Here is a 16,823-nt window from a genome sequence, read left to right as displayed (position 1 = left end):
TCAACAACAAGGGCAAGCCAACGCAGCCATATACGCATTTCAATCATGTACAACTGAATACTGCTCTGGAAGCAGTAAAAATTCACCTATCTGTGTGATTTCTTATTATTATTTCTTATTACTTTCTTCCTCCACACTCCAAGTGGTTAAACTCTGAATTTCAAAATAAAAAGAAAACACCCGAAATCAAACCCCAATTAACCCTGCACACAGGTTCGTATCCCAGGATATGAAACCTAACTTCTAAATTTAAAGCTCATTTTAAAGTTAAAAGCCCTAAAGTTAAAGCCCTTTTAAAGCACATTTAACTCATCAAGAGAATGAGTCTTCAAACTCTTTTTAACCAAAAACAACCTTTAACGTACAAAAAATATATATATACACACACACACATCAATTCACTGGACACCATCTGAGGCATGGGGGACTGATTACAGAAATAATGAAGGGGACTGTAGTAGGAAAGAGTCCATGGTGCAGACCAAGAATTTCATATATAAACAACATAATGATAGTGCAGATTCTTAATTCTTAGTGGCAGATAGTGCTATCTGCCACTAAGAATTAAGAAGAGATAAAAAGGTCACAAGACAGGATATTATGACATGCTGCTATAACTAACCAATCTCTGGATTGATGCATCAGAGAGAGAGAGAGACATCAATTCAACTATATAACTCACAAGCACCAAGCTATTCTTCAAATCACAACAAGAAAAGCACTTTAACACCTCCACCCCAAACCGGCAAGGACATATATATATGTCCAGATAAATCTGGATACGATTCTGTAACACCTATTGAATAACATGGATAAGTGCAAGTTGGTCTCACTATTTCATCCACCTCAGCCGGTAGAGAGGTTAACATGCACAACTTCCTTTCAATCACATAAACCAACAGACATTGTCCTATATGGAGATAACTTCTGGAATTTCAGTGACTTGCTTCTTACAAAAACTTATTCCTTCTTAAATTCACACAGGAGAAAGATTAATACAAACTGCTCTCTATATGACAGCTACATAAGTCAAATTCTTCTTTCATCTTAAAATCACAGTTCGCTGAAGAAAACATATCTTGTCATCATCCAAGACATTCCTGTAATTTCACTTACTATATTAAAGTAGTAGCAGCAAGCCCCACTTGAATAAACTACTAAAACTTTATCAACCATATTATCACTTTAGAATGAATTAACTCTCTATGTGAAAGTCTCTAACATTCTTCTTAAAACATTATCAACAGTTTTAACATTTCAAAATAAATTTGCCTTCTATATTAAAGTTCTGAAGAAATAACTAAAACTATATAAACTGTTAGAAATTACTTATCAGACTGAGAATCCTAAATAAAACAAACTTCAACGGCCCCATTCTGGAAATCAATTAAGTTCCTTTCAGCTTTAAATTAAATAAATCCTATATGGATTAATTAAAACTTCACACTTATCTCTTTATACTAGGATATTATGTCTCAGAACTTTTTTTTAGTCCCCAATTTCTGCTCAGTCTTCATAATTGAAGACATAGAAACTTCATTGTTTTATCCTGCTATGTTCCTTTCCCACTTCCAGAACAGCTGAACACTTGGCAATGTCCAATAACATTCTTTCCTCTTCTGCACATGCTCGGAAATGCAACTGAGAAAAAAATTCTGCTCAAGTCCACCATTGGGTAAAGCCATTACTACTTTCCAGTGTTGGGTTTGAAATAAAGCTCTTTCTTCACTGTGCAGAAAATTTTATTTAATTATAATTTCATTAGGAAAGAGCCAACATTTATAATAGTTCACTGCACAATTTTATGCACTGAGGTAAGCTCATTCAATCACTTTCAATAATACATCGGTTAACTTTCGCTTCTCTCACTACTGACAACATATTTTGTAAATAATATCTATCTATATAGAAACAATACTAACAGTATAAAGCTTTTGACCCACCACCCAACAGGTGGTGGGTAGATGTGCTAACTACTCAGTCAATCAAGCCAGCAAAGAAGTTACTCAATTTATGTATAAAGTAAAGAGATAAGATGAACATCTTCAATTTTGATGAAGGTTAATGCTACTTTCCTTCATAATATAACCCACATATGTGAAGAGTGAGAGTGGAGTATGCACTTGACTCAAAAGTGAGTGAGTGAGTGATATTATATCAAACCATCAACATCTTTTTTTTTTTTTCTAACTGCATATATAGTACTTATAATGTTGTTCCATTTACACGATATACAACTAGCATTTTGGAGAGTTCCCTATCATGGTACTTTTTCCGTGCTTTTCCAGATCTACAAATGTACATATGCATATGAATATAGCAATATTTCTTATCCATCAAAATTTATATACAGAAACACAGAAGTAATTAGTTTATTTGGAGACATAATTTAATTATTTATTCTTAATTACATAAGACTTCTTCAGGTGTAAGAGAAGGAATTAATAGACAAACAGCAAAAGATTAGCATGGCAACAACAAACCTGAAATTATGTAGGATTGCAATTATTTAATTATGTCTGAACATAAATTCATTGTTGTGATTTTATGCTCTTATTTACTTGTTTGGCCTGGCCAAAGCCAGCCATCATGATTTTCTCAACCTCAATAACAAACATCCCAACATAAGATTCACCTATGAACTAGAGTCCAATAGTTTGTTTCTGTTTTTGGATTTGAACCTAACTAGACCCTCTAAATTTAAAATCTATCTTTAGAAACCAACAATACTTATATCAAACATATCTCTTCTCACCTTATGTACCTTAAAAACTGGTCATAATTTCAATACCAGAAACAAGTGTCATCTCATGATAAAGAAAAGCTAGCCAAAGATTTCTAATTTCTAAACATCTTTTACAACATGGCTACAATGAAAGCACCCTCTTCAGCTTCCTTACCAACCAATGTACTTCCAGTGATATAGAAGTCAAAGGTTTAATTACTCTCCTCTATATTAGCCCCGTTTTCATAAAACTGGCTAAAAAAAATAAGACTAGTATTTACTCCCTTCATCAGGATAAGATTCACCTCTTTGATCTAATAAACCCACACATTCCCCCAAAATATCCAAGGGTTTACCAACTTTTGTACAAAGGCAGGACACCACACCATGGACAGATTGAGAGATCTACTAAACAATGCACTGAGGAGCATGTTAGAAATATAGAAAACAAACCAGAGAAATAAGGTCATGGCTCTATCTTCATAATTTCTTCTTCATGTAGCTTCCTCAGTGAGAGGGTGAAGCACCACGTGCTTCCAGTTCTCTCTGTTAGTGGCTTTCCTTTTTGTTTCTGCATAGCCAATGTGATCCTGTCCATGATCTTATATCTTCAAGCCATGTCCTTCGTTTTTTGCCTCTTGATCCTTTTCCCATAATTTTTCCTTCTAAAACTGTTAATATCCTCTGTCCTGCTGAACCTCTCAGTACATGTCCTGCCAATCTCATCTTTCTCTGGATCATTTCCTGTAATAAAGATCTCTGTGTTCTCATTCTCTGTAGGACATCTGTATTTGTCACATGTTCTGTCCATGGGATTTTCTGAGTTGCCTTTACTCTCTTCTTGAATATCCAGTTCCATATGTGAAAATTGGCCACACTAATGTTCTTATCATTCTTTTCTTTGTCTCAATACTCACAGAACTTCTGAGCAGATCTTTATTTTTCTAGAATGCATCTTTAGCTATGGCTGTTCTTATTTTTATTTCTTTATCTTGCTTTCCATCTGCAGTAAACTAGGTGCCTAAATATTTGTATTCTGTTGTATGTTCAATTTTCATATTGTTTATGAATATTTCTGGCTCGGATCTGCTTTCTTTTGAGATTTTCATAAATTTGGTTTTTTTTCCCATTAATATCTAATCCAAATTCTTTATCTTCTTCAATTAGTAGCTGCAGTAATTGGATTAATTTGTTTCTGTTTTCTGCTATTAGAATGGTATCATCAGCATATCTAAGATTGTTGTATTTTATACCATTGATACTGATTCCTGTTTTTTTTTGTTTTTCAATCTTTTTCATCACTGTCTCACTATAGATATTAAATAGATTTGGTGAAAGGATACAACCTTGTCTAACTCCTCTTTTTATTTTCACTTCAGAAGTCTCAGAGTTAAACAGCTGCATTTTCTGTTTGGTGTAAATCATTTTTATAATCTTAAGTACATGATCTTCTATGTCTAATTTACCTAATATATTGAATGTTTTATTATGTTTTACCTGGTCAAAAGCCTTCTGAAAGTCTATGAAGCATATGTAAATGATCCTATTTCTTTCAAGTGAGGCTCCACATGATGTCTCAACAGAGAGACCAAGAAAACAAAGAAAAATCCAATGAAATTAATCTTAATTACATAAGAATTCTTCAGGTGTAAGAGAAGGAATTAATAGACAAACAGCAGATTAGCATGGCAACAACAAACCTGAAATTATGTAGAAAAGTTTTGAAACCTAACCTTTGCAAATGTTATTAGATTCTATACAACTGAATGTAAATCCTAGCATTAATTTATTGAATGAGCCAAGAATGTAAAAAAGAGTATGTTAAAGATATAGAAAAAAAACCTACATAATTCCAGATATGTTATGACTATGCACAAACCTCTCTCTAGCTCAGTTATATCAACAATGCCCTTTGGCTGGAAAAACCTAGGTTCTCTCCTACAATCACACAATTCCTCACAAGGAAAAACCCTTAACCCAGCTATGTCCCTTGGTACCATCCCTATACCCCACCACCTGCACCCACCTCACATCTGCTGCAAGAATCCGCTCAGAAACCCACTAGCTAGTTCTCATTTCCCAGCTCAAACAAACTTTCTCCTCAACCCAACAGCAATCTACTCAGTTTGACCCTACCATTCTCATGCAGATGAAAGCCATCCTTAGCAAACTTCTCTCTCCCTCTCTCTTTCCCTGTCTCAAATTTATCCTACACATCAACACACACACAAGGTCTATCTTTTTACACATCCTTGCTATCATACCATCACAATTATCAGCTTTTTTCTCAGCTCCCTATCAGCTGGACCTTAGTATTTTTATGTTGTTTCTAATAACACACCCAAATTTCATGCTACCTTAATTATACTACCCTGAAATCATTTGTTCCATGCAGCACAATCATCTACACCTTCTCTCTCTCTGCACAGCTTCAATCTAATTGTTCTGCATCTTTAACAAATGTTCAGATTTTATATTCTTGCCAAATGAATCCCCAAACACTATATTCTCTCTTTTCTTAAAATATTTTATAATGTATTTTTATAAAGGAAAGAAAGAAACAAAAAACATTCTTATTTTATCAATATAAGTAAGAAACCTTAATACAAGTTCTAGTGGTTAAGGTTTCTATTAATATATTTTCACATCACTGTATTATAGCAATTGTAATCAGTGTCAAATTTCTTTTAAAATTTCATCAAATCATAACTAATTATATATGTAAAAAAACAGCTTACATCTTCTCCAAAATTGATTATATCGACATTAACTTTTTCTTTTTTCAACCTCTTTGCCAGTTTTATTAACTGAAAGAAAAAAAAAAAAGATTTTCTAATTAATCTTTAATTAAGAAATTTAATATATGACAGCTGATTAAAAATATCTGAGTTAAACATTTTTTTTAGCAAAATTATGAATAGCATCAGCTATGCTCAGTTGTTTGGAATTATGGCCAAAGCAACTACAGCTATGAGACAAATATTATCATGTCAACTGCAGATGCTCGGGCCTGTATGGGATTAAAAACCTTGCTATTTTCATATCAGTAAGGCTAACTCACCATCACATGAAAAGCTCCTGTAAAGGTTCTTCACATTCTGGACAGAATTTAAAATCTTTCCAATCAAAGGGCATTCAGAATACTAAATGAACTAAGGACGGTACCTTGTATCAGCCACATACACTACATAACACTGAATTATGACAAGCCTCATGTTGTTCAGTACCTTTTGCTAGCCTGGTTGGTCGAGTGGTTAGTGTATCCGCTCTCCAGTCAAAAGGCTGCAGGTTCAAATCCTGCTGTGGGCATGGATGTTTGTGATTGTCTGTGAAAATATTAGTGATGGTGGTCGGGGGTAGATGCCGTTGTGTAGATGGTGAATGTAGTTATAGTTGGATGACTGAGTGGTGGAGACAGAGAGTAGGAGTAGGTGCCCTCCCTCAGCGAGTCTTTGGACTCCCTGGAGGTGTTGTGTAATAATAATAATAATACTATATCACTCCCACACGTTACAAGACCTAGCAAACAAATGCCATATGTGGGTTGAGGTCAAGAGTAAAATAACGTGTTGATAATCCTCTTGAAGAGCTGGTTGTAGTACTTGGAAAAGGCTGTTCCACAGAACTGAGGGAGATGGAATAAAAGTGGTATACCCTTGGAATTCACTAGATGTCTAATGAGATCGTTTTGAGTCTGAAGCTAAGGTCTATGGGAAATCCCAGAACAGAGAAAGATTCAGTGTGTGTGTGTGTGTGTGTATATATATATATATATATCTATCTCAGTACTTTACAGACATCTGCACCGAAAATGACCAACAACATGTCCTGTATGGGTTCCTCAAGCCAATTCCGTAAAGTGTGGAACTAGCAAAATGATGTCTTATCGTAGAATGCATGTTGTCTATTATGAGGAGATGGCTGGTCATGCAATGATGAATACACAATAGCAATCCTAATTCTCAATAGAAAATCATAATACATTCCACCAGCAGAAGCCAAGCACTTTTTATTACTCATTTAGGGTCCAATCGGCAGGCTCTGACACCACGGCTCTTTTGTATAAATATTTGTGAAGAGAGCTAGTCTAGTCAACTATGGCAATATCTTCTGTTGATTAGTCATAATATATGGCATGTTTGCTCACCACGAGCATCTACTACTTTAGTTTCACTAGCAAAATATGATTTTGTTTAATACTATATTATATACGCTTTAACCACTGTGGATCACATGGAACCAAGAAGCCCTGCTGTATTCAAGATAGGTGGCTAGCAGCTAAGTCCCAAAAATCAATATCTAATCTATTTGAATTAATATTCATATTGTGATATTGCAATAGACTGTATATTTGACTGTGCATGAAGGTAGTCAGTCATCTTTCAGCATAAGGCAACAATGAACCTTCTGATGCTACCTACTGGAAAAGGGTGATAGTTTGAATTAGTCACAAGTGAGATGATCTAAAGTGCAATATTTATCTTAATGATTGCAATGATGTAACATGCACGTAACAAATACTATCCACCTAAACTGCCCAAATTACACAGCTTTCTGCCACAACAGTGGCACTTGATGACTTCAACTACCTCTCTCTAAAGCTCGACTTTATACAGTCGAAACACCACAATAGTGAGATCATCCTTCTTGGAGACTTCAGTGCCAATACCTCATATTCGCTCCCCTTCTCCAGATTCACTCATTAAGCAGGGAGGAATGTTGAGATGCTTGCCATCAGCAATGACCTATCTCAGAACATCAATCATCCTATCAAAATAACTGTCAATCCCCCTCAATTTCCCAGCACACCTGACCTCTTCCTAACAAGCTCGCTTTCAAAATATGCTGTGGTTGTTGGTTCTCCTATTGGTAACTCGGACCACAACCTCACACAGGTCTCCTTGGTCACAGAACAACCTTCATCCACCACTTCACAGTCTCGTGTCCTTTGGCACTACAAGGGTATCAACTGGGAGAACCTCTGTGACTCTGAGAACTTCTATTCCTCCTCCCCATGGTCCAACTAATGCTTCAGTTATTCTGATCCAAACACCTGCTCAGACCAAAAAACAGAAATCCTCACAGGAATGAAGGCTTTCACCCTTATTCTACTCCAATTCTCTATGCCACCATCCAAGCCTTGGTACTCAAAAAGGTGTACCAATGCTGTAAAGGAAAAAAAAAAAAACTTTGGTTACCATGAATGGCTCAAGACCAAAACTTCAGCCTGCCCAATCTGCAGCTCGCAACAGTAACAAAAGAATCATCAAGTCCAAGTTATACTTTTGAAAAGACTACTCTTCTCCTGCCCAAATGGCAGTCGCTCCTTCCAGTCCCTTGGCTGCAACTTTCCACCCAAGTTTCCACCACTCTCGCATCTTGATGGTACTATAGTACAGGGCCAAGGCAAGGCCAACTTACTGGCATCATTCTTCTTTGCCAATTCCTGCACTGATGACCTTGGGCAAAGTTCCCTCCATCTCACCAAGAATGGCTCCTTCATGTCTCCTATAGTCTTCCAACAAAAAGAAATTAAAAGAATCCTTAATAATCTGAACACAAACAAGGCATCTAGTCCTGATAGTAGCCAGCAATTGTGATTCTGTCACCTGTGATCTACAGCTGATGATTATGCTTTCACCACCCACATCTGGACTCAGGCCATGGAGAAATTTGGAGAAACTCAAGTGGTTGTCCTTGACATTTCAAAGATCCAGTTTGGCACAGGACCTACTTAACAAACTGTCATCCTATGGTCTGACTTCCTAACTCTGCAACTGGATTGCCAACTTTCTCAGTGGTCCCTCACTACATGTCTTGGTGGAAGGCTTACTCACCTCAGATTTTCCCACCAATTCAGGAGTATCCCAGGGTTTTGTTCTTTGACCCACTCTCTTCCACTGGTATATAAATAACTTGCTCTAACAGACTTCCAATCCTATTCATAGCTTTTCCAACAAAGTACTCCATTCCTCCTTTTCATTCAACAAACTTTGTGGTGCTCAAGTATTATAAATCCACAAGATCTATCACTACCCAGGACCTGAAATCAAATCTCCTAGCTATATCCAAGTGGAGCAAAGACAACCTTGTAAACTTCAATGCCACCAAAACTCAATCCTGTTTGATCTCTCACAAGAAACAGCTGACTTTCCCCCTCCTGTTACCTTCAATAATATTCAAAACGATCAGATTTCTCTTCTTGGACTGACCTGCACCTCTGATCTTTCCTGGCACAACCACATTTCAACTATAGCCTCTGCAGCTGCCAAAAACCATGTGCTTTTTCACACAAGCCACTACCTCACACTTTCACAGTTGCTAACTACAACACAAAGCCCAGATCTGCACAGCCATGAAACATTGCTCCCTTAGAAATCTTAGAAACATCTTAATCGAGCAACCTTAGAAACATTTCTAAGATTGCTCGATTCTGTCCAGAAGAGGACATTCCAGCTAATTAATGAACCCTTCTCTCTCTCGCTCACAAATGTTCAGTTTTTGCCTGTAGCCTCTTTTACAGTGACATGGACAGTGCTCTGCTGAATTGGTCACCATTATTCTTCCACTCTCTTTCAAAATCATTAAATCAAGAGTCACTGCTAACCAACACCCTTTTACAGTACATCTAGAAACTCACTGAACTAACTCCTCTTTGTCCTCTTTCATTCCATGCACTTCTGTTCTTTGCAGCAGTCTTCCCCACAGATTACAACTCTCAGCTGTTCAAGCAAAATGTGAACAGATTCCTCTTCTCTTTTTCTTCTATTTCTCTTGCCTACACAGGGCACTGATGTGCTATAGTCTTGTGGCCTTTCATGTGTGGATCAGATAAAAAAAAAAAAAAAAAAAAATTCATTTGCAAACTTGGTAAAATGGTCACAGAAAAATGTACAAAACTTTACATCACTGAAAGTTGTTTTTACAAAGAATCAAAGACAAATCAAGAGCCACTGCTAGCCAACACCCTTTTACAGTACATCTCGAAAGTCACCGAACCAACTCCTCTTTGTCCTCTTTCATTCCTAATAAGTCACATCACAGGAAATAAAACAAAAGCAAATGACAGGAAAGAGAACAAAGGGAAACTGGAAATGTACTTCTGTTCTTTGGAGCAGTCTTCCCCACAGATTACAACCCTCAGAATCCTATTGCAAAATGAATGCTTTGTCTTTCTGGATCTGTGGGACCACTCTTTTCTCCAATATTTTTATGTATTGATCACTTTTCATCATACTATTCACATGCATAAGTGATCATGAAATGACCCCCAGGACATTTTTTTAACTGGGTGTTCATAGGAAAACTTGTTGAAGATGGATGGCAGAACAGCTGATTTGCAAACATAGGGTACTTCGCTCCCCTTGGAGAAAGAAATGGCTCTCATCTGAAAATGACCTTCCAATCTTTGTAAACTTTTGCCCACTGATGCCTCTTTGTCTGCATAGCCTTCGTCAACAGCTGTTTCTTTTTTTGGTCTGTAGGCACTCCTCCCTGCTTCCTATCGACAGACTATCAAAAACATTAATCCCACTAGCTGACAAGTCTCTATTTAAATCTACAGCAGACAACCTTGGATTCATTTTGCTTCTCCTAACTAGCAAACGATCTTGTGTGGTTTTCCTTTTTTGTCCACAATTTCCTTTTCAGTCAAGAGAAAAAGGTACCCATCTCCCTAAACCACTTTAAAATTGCATTAACAGTACCCAAACCAACATCACACTCTTTGGCAATTATCTTTGGGTCATGAATATGTGCTGAGAAAGAGTACTATTCTTTTGAATGAATATTGGAGATGTATTCATTTTATAGCTACACAAAATTAATAAAACCCTATGAATGTCAACTTGTTTACACAATTAAAAATGCACAACACAATTAACAAACATTGTAGAGATAGTTAAAACATGCAGCACTCAACCAAAATTATTGTGAACTGAAAGAAAAACCAAACCAAAAACTTGATGAAAATTTGGCTTGTTCAGATTAATTTATTCGCTATTGAACAATCTAATTATTAATGATTCAATCTGCTTCATATTCACATAAATCAGAGGAGACTTCCAAAGTGACTATAAGGAATGAAGAGAATGACCAGGACCTCTGAGCTTAAGTCAGATCCTCATATACAATCCTAGATACAAATGAACAAGGATGATTTCAGATTAATTTATTCGCTATTGAACAATCTAATTATTAATGATTCAATATGCTTCAAATTCACATAAATCAGATCCTCATATACAATCCTTGATACAAATGAACAAGGATGATTTCAGATTAATTTGCTATTGAACAATCTAATTATTAATGATTCAATATGCTTCAAATTTACATAAATCAGAGGAGACTTCCAAAGTGGCTATAAGGAATGAAGAGAATGACAGACCTCTGAGCTTAAGTCAGATCCTCATATACAATCCTAGATACAAATGAACAAGGATGGAATGGCAGTTTGGGACTAAACTGACAAATTACATTCTATATCAGCTTAAAACATAAATACAGTGGAACCTCGGTTGTCGAATGACTCTCATCTCAAACAAATTGGTTCCCAAACAAAAAAAGGACCAGTTTCCGAACAGCAAACTGGCAACCACGTGCTCAGCGGGTGGAAATGTAAGGCAGGAGAGCATCGATTAAGCAGCAGCCTCCACTCAGTGCAGACACCTGCTCAAATTTGCAGTGCATTTTCTTGATTTTCTTTGTGTTTTGTTATTTATTCACAAATTACAACTCTCCTCCGTATAGTTAAAGTTGAGGTTCTGAAACGGATTAATCCATTTTACATTAATTCTTATGGGAAAATGGTTTCAGTTTTCAAACAAATCGGTTCCTGAACAGCCTTTAGGAACGAATTATGCTTGACAACCGAGGTTCCACTGTATCATGATCAAATGTCACACACTGGGTCACTGAGTAGACATCACTCAGTTAAATGGGACCTTCACTAACTTCATCAGGATGAATAGCAGAAAGTCAATTACAAGAGTGCAACTCCTAGAACTGAAGACAGGTTACCATGAACATTAGAAACACTGATGGGAAAAAAAAAAGAAAAAAAAAAAGGTGAAGTTGGTAGAGGAAATGCAGAAATACCAAGTCAACAAAATTTATGTTAATGATATACTTACAGGTTAAAAAGACTTCTCAAATAATAACTATAAGATGCTATATTCAAGCAGTAGTGATCAGATAAAGCAGGAAAAAGAAATTTCAGTAAACTTGAATTTCAAATTTTAAGTAGAGAGAAACGAGCAAATTTCAAAAGGAAGCTGGGCAATGGGACATTTTTTCCTATGATCCTGCAGAAAGTTTTAGTAGAATAGTGGAGGAATTTTGAGTCATTACAGAGGGAAGATGAAAAATAAAATGTTAATTCCTGTTGGACATTTACACTGCAGGGCTGGAAATTAATCTTGGCATACAAAAAATTTTCAAAAAGAGCAAAGCAAATAATCATAATTACCAGCTGAATTTGTGTTCATGACATGGGCCAAGATATGCACATATTCTTATGAAAAGAGGACACAAAAATTAAGGAAGTCTTATTAAATAAAACAGCCCATAACATTTTTTTTAAATGGTTCACGATACAACACTACACTGAGGGTTTAAAATAGTGTTACACCTGATATCTTGAGAATATAGTATTCTCAGTTATTATGGTGTAACATGAAAAATAAATAACATAAATAAAAAACCCCTGCATAAAAAGGATAATTTAATTAATAAAAATATTCTTGCATCCAGTATAAATTGAGTAAAATGTAAAGGTCTATAGTTTAGTTAAGATAACAAAAGAAAAGAATGTATTAAGATGTATTATGACTAAACAAGGAATTTGTATTAAATAAGTGGCTATCTAAGAATTAATGTTGTAATGCGATTAAGAAAGAAAGAGTTTAGTACATATGTAGAAAAGAATGAGTCATGAAATACGCTATGTGAGAGGCTACAGATTAAGCATTAAGTAGAATTCTGAGAAAGGTATTTGAAAGGGGTTAAGATAGAGGCCAACAAGAGAAATAACGGAATATCACTTAGGGCCTATACCCGGATAGAAACTTCGTTACGAGTTGCCGATCAAAACGACGTATGGCGGCAAAATGCTACCCAACTGGTAGGCAGACGAAAAACAAGTAGTAGGCGGGAGAAAGAAGTAAGAAGGGCACCGTTAGGGGAGCAGCTATAAAAGGGTTGGTAACTTTCCCCCCCCCTCGAGGCTCAGAAAAGGTAGGCTCTTTTGGTTTTTGGAGAAGACGTTTAGATAGTCAAGGAGGCTTGAGGCCTTATTGCCTTTTGCGAGAGGAGAAGAGACGTTTGGATAGTCGCGGTGGTTTTAGTTTGGTTTTCTAGTGGATTTCACGGTGTTCCTGAGTGGAGAGATATGGCTTATATCCTCATGCCACAACAAGGAATCGAAGGTGAGCGGGAAAGCTATTCCCGTATTCCTATGTAGAAAGGAAATATACCATGGAGTCATAGGAAGCTGTGAAAATATCGATGTCCTCGTTTCTGAAAGTACAGCCGACGGCGCAGATGTTTATATAGCCCTGAATTGCAAGAAGTTATGCAAGCAAGTTCGTTCAGTAGAAAGTAAAGGCCCGTAAGTGAAGCTAAAGAAAGGTATTGTGAATTTTGTCTTATGTTAACTAGAAGTTGTTTGTGATAGGTACCATTGTCATAATACGGAACTGTTAAAGTGATTAGGGAGAAATATAATAGGACTTTAGAATTTGATAGAGTGTTAAAAGTAAGCTAGCTAGTGTTGATAATTTGTGAATAATTAATTGTCCTAAGAATCGTGAGCGCCTACTATATTGTAAAAGGAAAGTTAATGACATAGTTGTGTGTTAATGAAGTAAATGGTTTTGTTAATATTGAGTTTGATTAGTGTGAATTGAGTAATCAAGTAGCCTGAGGAATTTGAATGCCTAGTGTGATGTGTAGAGAATCTGAATTGTCATAAGTATGTGCTAGAGTAGTTAATGATTTGTTAGTGTACTTGAAGTTGAATAATCTAATAGCGTGTGGTAATCTAATTTGTCCATGTTAAGTGATTTCATGTTTTGTATGAAATTTTGTGGTGGCATGATCGTAGTAACTTTTGTCGAATCATAGCCCAACTACTCGTATTAAGCTAATTTTAGTGTGTAAGTAATTTAGTTGAGTATTTTGATATGTACCATGTTTAGAGAAATAATAAACCTTTTGTTTAATGATAAAAAAGTTGTCTGATATTGCTAATCCAATGCACCGCTTAGAAACATTCGAGCCTAATCAAGCGGGGAATTATTGTTAAGAAACGGGAAGTCTAATGAATTGAGTTAAGTGTCACGACTGCAATAGTTACACTTTCAGACATTTGAGTTCCTTTTCTCTGTTTATGTATAAAATATCTTAAACTAAATATCCCAAAGGGCGCAGTTAAAATACAAATACTAGGGATACTACGGGGAACAATAACTCAGATATTAGTAGAAATTTTGGTGATGTCTTGAAAGTAGAAGTTAGAAGAATATAGACGAATGCAATTTGTAAGACAAACAAAATCGTAAGATAGGGACGTAACAATAGGAAGTGATCACGATTTAGTTTTTTTGAGCAAGACAAAATGAATAGCATATGGAAAAGAAAAATATGTACAAGTTTGAAAAGCAATTAAAGATTGCAGATGTGAACTGAAGGCACAAATATACAAATATTACTGGAGAAAAACATCAGGATGGCAGGAAAATGTCCAACAGGTAGTTCAAGATTTAGGAGAACTGATGAATTAAAAGTGCTTTAGAAGACCAAAATATAAGATCTGACAATACTGAGGTTCTGATTAACAAGTCTAACTTGGAAGAAAACGTTCAACAGCAAGTTAGTAATAATGAAAACCATGTTGTAAACAGTATCCTGTGCATCCCTTGAGTATATAACAAGAATATGGTAATGAATGTGATGATGAAAAAACTTACCTCCTTTTCTTCATCTTGAATAGGACTACCCACAAATATTACTATTCTCATTTTATGATGCTTGCCTTGTCGATGTTTCAGAGCTAGCTGATTGAAAAAATACATATAAACACATAAATAAATACCTTAATGAATGTAAAAAAAGATTTGGTCAGATTTATATTATTTTAAACATGCATTTTAATCACATTCAACAGCACTGACAATCTGTTTTTAATAACATTTAAGACTGACTGCTAGTACAAAGTCTGCACGGTTAGCCACTAGGCTAACCTGGGGAAGGAGAGTCCTAGGTTTGACTCCCATCAACGAGGTGAGGAGCTTAAGGATCGTCCTTAGCCATAGCCAAGTTAGCCAGTCTTCGGAGTGGACAGCAGGCACCCCCCCCCCAGTTTATCTAGGGGTTTTCATCCCGCAAGCAGGCAAACCAGCCCTGTGAACATACACAGATTACAGTCATGAATATCGCCCTTAAGGGATGCAGCAGAGCAGCAGTGAGCCGGCTGCATTAATTCACCAGTAACCCCTCATTAGGAGGGGACTCAACCTATCCTAAGGGATAGATGAGAAGGATAGGAAGCTAGTACAAATGTTTTATTTGTAAGTCCAATTTATTCCGATTCCAATTTCATTGGCACTGAATTTGAGTCGCATATGCATAATGCTCTTCCATGTATGAACACTGGACATTTTAGTTCCTATTATAAAAATAACACTAATAATTATTAACATTTAGAACCCTGTTACAAAATTTAAAAAAAAAAAAATTTATACTGATAACAGAATAAAATAAGAACAATCTATAATGTTCCACTTAAAATAGTGAATGCACACTGTGAAGTCGCTCCCTTGGAATATTTAAGGTGCCACTTAGTGAAAGGTGCCAGCGAAACTTACATCTGAAAAAAAAAAAAAAAAGTTTTATTTTTGTAGTAAAGTAGTAATTTGGATTTCTATTTGTGTAGTTTTATTTTTTATAGCTTAGCATAACTGAGTGATTGTGGAGTTTTCTCTGTTTGAAACAGGCTTTTTTTATTATTATTATTTTTGAAGCTTGTGATGAACGATATGACAAAATGACAGTACAAATCTGGAAATCAGGCGGTGTGAAAATAAAACAATCAACATCACGGACTTTGAGAATTGTACATTGATACGAATGCAACATGCATACATGGCGGAATGTAAAGAGTGTGTTTGTGGAGAGTGAGCAGATGAGAGAGAGAGAGAGTATGGATATGTTGAAAATGTGATATTCTGTTGGACTATGATTTTTGCCAGAAAAAATCACCATTTATCAAAAATTAGCCATAATAGATTTGCATCACTTCAGTGAAAAACAATGTGCTTAATTATAAACTGCATTTCAGTTGCACCTTATTATTATCTATCATATGGATTATAAACGAATATAGCATCCTTTAGCAAATAATGTACCTATTTTTTTGAAAGTTTATTTTTCACTTGGTTAGAGTATAATAAATTTAGTTTAATCCTTTATCCAAGTGTGAGCAAACAAAGTTTGCGCCTGAAAGTATCTTCAGGACTGGGGTAAGGTGGTACAACACCTGAGCAACTCGTTGCAAAGGTGGAGCAAGCTACGAACACTCCTGTCTCAGTATCTCCTATAATGCAAAACACATCTCCTTGCGGATATGTCTAATGTTATGCATTAAGGGAATTATAGGAGATACTGAGACAGGAGTGTTGGTAGCTTGCTCCACCTTTGCAACGAGTTGCCCAGGTGTTGTACCACCCTACCCCAGTCCTGAAGATACTTTCAGGCGCAAACTTTGTTTGCTCACACTTGGATAAAGGATTAAACTAAATTTATAACCAAGTGAAAAATAAACTTTCAACATCTTTCTCTAAATCCAGAGTAATTTATTAAAAAAAAATGGTGGCACACTATTTGGCAACTCCTATAGGTAGAGATGACCTGCAAATGCTTCTGCCTGGTATCTCAGCTTGGGCCTGGCTCCCACTGAAGAGACCTCAATAAAGGTCGAAACTAGTCTGGGTAGTGGCCCTTCCCTTAATGCATCATTAGACATATCCGCAAGGAGATGTGTTTTGCATTATAGGAGATACTGAGACAGGAGTGTTCGTAGCTTGCTCCACCTTTGCAA

At 36.1% G+C, this 16,823-nt stretch overlaps 1 protein-coding gene across 1 annotated transcript in view; it reads right to left on the bottom strand.

Moving 5' to 3' along the window:
- The window catches only part of Rpn10 (regulatory particle non-ATPase 10), a 245,566-nt gene that overhangs the window by 145,480 nt on the left and 83,263 nt on the right, over nt 1-16,823 (bottom strand). Inside the window, exons 4-5 of the mRNA XM_090392358.1 lie at nt 14,695-14,781; nt 5,464-5,532 (exon numbers count right to left, since the gene is read on the bottom strand). Coding sequence (XP_090248484.1) covers nt 5,464-5,532; nt 14,695-14,781 — 156 coding nt within the window. The remainder of the gene's footprint in view (nt 1-5,463; nt 5,533-14,694; nt 14,782-16,823) is intronic.

Source organism: Typopeltis vanoorti, chromosome 5, assembly GCF_054136105.1.
Source record: "Typopeltis vanoorti isolate ZY-2024b chromosome 5, IOZ_Tvanoo_1.0, whole genome shotgun sequence".
Taxonomy (NCBI): Eukaryota; Metazoa; Arthropoda; class Arachnida; order Uropygi; family Thelyphonidae; genus Typopeltis; species Typopeltis vanoorti.
Note: the sequence above shows the minus strand (reverse complement) of the source record. Positions and strands in the feature narration are given on the sequence as shown.